The sequence below is a fragment of the Physeter macrocephalus genome, chromosome 11 (genome assembly GCF_002837175.3).
Source record: "Physeter macrocephalus isolate SW-GA chromosome 11, ASM283717v5, whole genome shotgun sequence".
Taxonomy (NCBI): Eukaryota; Metazoa; Chordata; class Mammalia; order Artiodactyla; family Physeteridae; genus Physeter; species Physeter macrocephalus.
In genome coordinates this window covers 40,728,635-40,732,790 of record NC_041224.1, presented here as the reverse complement: position 1 = coordinate 40,732,790, position 4,156 = coordinate 40,728,635, and the positions used below count along the sequence as shown (strand labels likewise).

At 43.7% G+C, this 4,156-nt stretch overlaps 1 protein-coding gene across 1 annotated transcript in view; it reads left to right on the top strand.

Moving 5' to 3' along the window:
• The window catches only part of EFL1 (elongation factor like GTPase 1), a 122,737-nt gene that overhangs the window by 20,291 nt on the left and 98,290 nt on the right, over positions 1 to 4,156 (top strand). Inside the window, exons 7-8 of the mRNA XM_024129766.2 lie at positions 1,961 to 2,112; positions 2,354 to 2,520. Of these exons, the coding sequence (XP_023985534.2) occupies positions 1,961 to 2,112; positions 2,354 to 2,520 (319 nt within the window). The remainder of the gene's footprint in view (positions 1 to 1,960; positions 2,113 to 2,353; positions 2,521 to 4,156) is intronic.

The window sequence follows — 4,156 nt, the reverse complement described above, 5'->3', positions numbered from 1 at the left end:
ACCCGCGTCCCCTGCATCGGCAGGCGGACTCTCAACCACTGCGCCACCAGGGAAGCCCATGCTTCTTTCTTAACCAAAGCTAAAATAAAACCACATTTATTTAATGTGATGATGATTTTATCGTCTTTAATTCCTTCTCGATGGGAGACATAGCCTGATGATAACGAGTATAGAGTTTGGAGTCATATCCGTATTTGAATTACAGCTCCTCCATTTATTGTCTATGTCACTTTGGGTCAAGTTATATAAATTTCCTAAGCCTCCAGTTTCTCATCTGTAAACTAGGAGTAATAATACCTGTGTCATTTGTTTTGATGAATATGTGCTATATAATATACGTAGAGTGATGAACACAATGTCTGTATCATAGTGATAAGCCCATTGGAAGAGACCGTTTCTCTCCATGTGCTAACAAGTGCATCAGGTTTTTTTTTCCCACCCTGTTTGTAGTAATAATAATGTATCCTGCATTTATATTTTAATTCATACTTTTCAGATACTCTTATAAAAGATTTTAACAAAAGTCTAGAAACAAGGTAAGTTATCTAAGGATTGATTGAAGGAGCAGCTGGAGTGTGTAGCCTGAAGAAGAGAAGGGGGAGGGGAAGGGCATGAATGCAGATGATTGAAAGGAAAGCAGAGGGAAGAAGGTTTGTTGGGGTTTGCTCCAGAAGACAGAACAAGAGCCATGACGAGAAATTAAGAGGAAGCAGCTTTTATCCTGTGTTTGAAAGGCCTTTAACTTGTAGAGCTTCAGTAAGGAGGAGCTTATCTCTTGCAGCGAAACTGCCAGCAGGTTTGATTGCCTAAGGACACCTGAGCAAGCCATTCTCAAAGATCGCGCTCTCATTCTTTTGTGTCTTACGGCACAGCCCTGCCACCTGCATTGGGATGGGTCTGACTAGAAGGGACCGGCTCCTAGAACCGAATTCTTCGATTTTGAGGGGCAGGTGCTAAGGGAGTAGAATTGGTGTCCAGCCCTAGTGGGAGGTCTTGTCTAGCAGGCAAGTGTCTGAAGAGGATAGCAGTGGATAGTCAGTGATTTAAGCGTTCACCTCCCAGGGTAGCCCACACAAAGTAAAAAGGGGTTTTAGGGTACCTGACATCAGGATCTCCAAGAGCATGTGGCCATTTAGAATGCACGTGGACAGTGCACTCTCGGAATGGCCATCTGAATGGATTCTAGTGCTTAAGGAGAGAGAAGGGGAAAGGGGATTGGCAGGCTGGGAGACGAGATTATCATCCAGGTGTCAAGTCAGAGACCAGGGAGTGAAGCAGGAATCATAAAATCACAGTGGGGGACAGCAGGGGAGACAGGCACAAAGTGACAGGATCAAGCAACATGACCCACCCCCCAGATGAACCCCCCAGCAGACAGCCAGACACACCCACGCACTGCCTTTTCTCTGGTGGTTCTTGGGTCTAACACAATGACTGATAATCACTATTTGACCTCTTATCCTGATGAATTGCCAGCGTTCAGCCTGACCCTTCTTCTTGGACCCCAATTCTCCACGAAGATATATTTTTGTACTTGAGGAGAAAACCTCAATTTCTCATTGAAGTCTTATGCTTGTCTCTCTACAGGGGTGTTCTGAGCCCCGGTGTCTGTTACCCACACCCTTCCTTTTCCTGTCCTTTGCCTTATCGAGGAGGAACATCGGTACCTAAGAAAGGTTCCGTGCTGTTGTGTGTGGCTCTGTGTGGGGACATGGGCTCTTGCATGTCAGTTCATAAGCTCAGACTAGCTGGGGACACAGCATTCTCAGAGAAAGCCCGTTAGACCTTCTCTCCTCTTGCTGCAGTGTGGGAGAGAACTTGGAGAAACCTTCTGCCCGGAAGGGACTGGGGACCAACCATCATCTTCTCCAGCCACGTTAATACTTGCTGTTTCTCTACTTGAACAGACTGAGAGATGCTTGATGTTGCCAGGTGTTAACGTATCTGTGGTATCCTGTAGACCTCTCACTCAGGAGGAGATTGCTGAGAGGCATGAGCGTGCAAGACGAAGGCACGCGGAGAAGCTGGAAGCCGTGCAGGGCCGAGCACCCTTGGAGCCCACCCAGGACGGGAGTGCCCTTGAAACGAGTCCACAGGGAGAAGAGCCGAAAGGTATAGCTTTCCTAAATAGGCTTTGGTGAGACAGGATTTTTACTTAACTGGGGACACTCATCCTTTAGCTCTTGGGCTTTTTAGCTTTAAAGGTAGCTTTTATCAGTATACTTTCATTCTTGGTGTTTCCTTGCTGAAACTGGGCTGAATATAGCATATTCCCTGTTCCCTCTGAGTTTCTCAGCAGTTCCTGGATTGGAGAGAGCATTCCTGGCACTCATTATCCTTTGGCTTCTGGCAGGTGATGAGCAAGAGGTGGAGAGTGAGACCCCTAAACCTGTGCCCCAGGAAGGAAGTGACCAAGAGCCTTTTATCGCATTTGCTCGAATATTCAGTGGCGTGGCTCGAAGAGGAAAGAAAATTTTCGTCTTGGGGCCCAAATACAGTCCTCTTGAGTTTTTGCAGCGGGTAAGAATTGGAAGTAAAACATTAGTTTATTGTTTCAAGGTTCTGATACCTTGTCAGATTTGTTGAGATTGGTGATTACCTTATTAGTAGATTTATTTTGTCTCTAGAAAGGCACATTCAGGTGAATCCATGTACTTCCTCTTGTGTTACTTCAGTAACATTTGGTAAACCTGTCTCGTGTACTTCCTCTTGTGTTACTTCAGTAACATTTGGTAAACCTGTCTCGCTTAGTAGCATTTAGGAAATTAAACCAGTATATGAACCAAGTTTTCAAACCTTATTTAGTTAATTATAAGGCTTTTCTGCTCAAGGCTAGAGGAAGGAACTGGTAAGAACAGATGTTATGTTGGAGCCAGGGCAATGGCAGATGTTCAAGAAATATAAAGATCCAAAAACTAGGTGGCACAGGCCAAAGGCATGGGCAGTGAGCAGATGATAGGCAACAGTTTCTTGGCAGGCAGATCCCAGAAATTGATCAGGAGGGTCTGAAAGTCGGTGAACAGCTAGCATCTAAATATGTCTGAGCCAAAGGGCAAGTAAGAAACCACAAGCTAGAGCCATCAGTACCTTTTTGGACATAAACAGGGTATATATGTAGTAAATAAATGATAAAGGTCATAGGGTGAATGCCAGAGGTCCAGGGAGCCAGTCAGGATCAGCAAGAAGCAGTAAGTTAGGAGCTTCTAAGACATGCAGCATCACAAGCAGAAAAGCACGTGCTCCTCTCCTTGCAGGTTAACCAGGGGAGCTGCTGTATGAATGAGAGAGAGGGAGATGGCAGTTGACAGAAGTCTGTGCCATCAACGTTGCCTTGCCTTGAATGCTAATTCCATCAGTTTTAGCAGTCTAATCCTTGGACATTGCAGTGCTGAGTGGTGGCTAAGCAGTTCGTGCTAGTCTGTGACATGTTTGGATTTAGCAAGAAGGAGCGCATCAGTGGGTGTATATAGGGTTAGGTTTTATGGGAGGGTGAAAGTGCAGTGATGGCATGTATAAAAATCCATTTATGATCATCTTACCATCTTGGTTTACACATAATTGACAGTTTGTTATTTATCAGAAAGGGTGGTCTTGGTTAATTTTTTTTCCTTTTTTGCACTCTAAACTGTCAAGAGGAGTAAGAAATTGTTATTTAGTGAAACACTGATTTATTGGGCTTTAGAAATTCCATGAGCACTCCAGTTTATCTTCTGTACATAGTGTATCTTTGCTCTTGTGGGGCTCAGGATTGAAATCAACTGCTTATGTGTCAGATGACTAAAGCAGGAATGATAAAATGAATTGACAGCACAAATGACTCCTTATTTCGGTAATTGGATCCCTGTAAAACCTAATTTCAGCTACTTAAAAAAAAAAGTGAATATTTCAGACATATCCCTTCCTGGAATTTTGTGTTGATCCTTTGTATTATTTTTTTTCTATGGCTGCATGTTACAGATGACCACAAATTTAGCAGCTTAAAACAATACATGTTTGCTCATCTCACAGTTTTGTTTTTTTAACATCTTTATTGGAGTATAATTGCTTTACAATGGTGTGTTAGTTTCTGCTTTACAACAAAGTGAATCAGTTATACATATACATATGTTCCCATATCTCTTCCCTCTTACGTCTCCCTCCCTCCCACCCTCCCTAT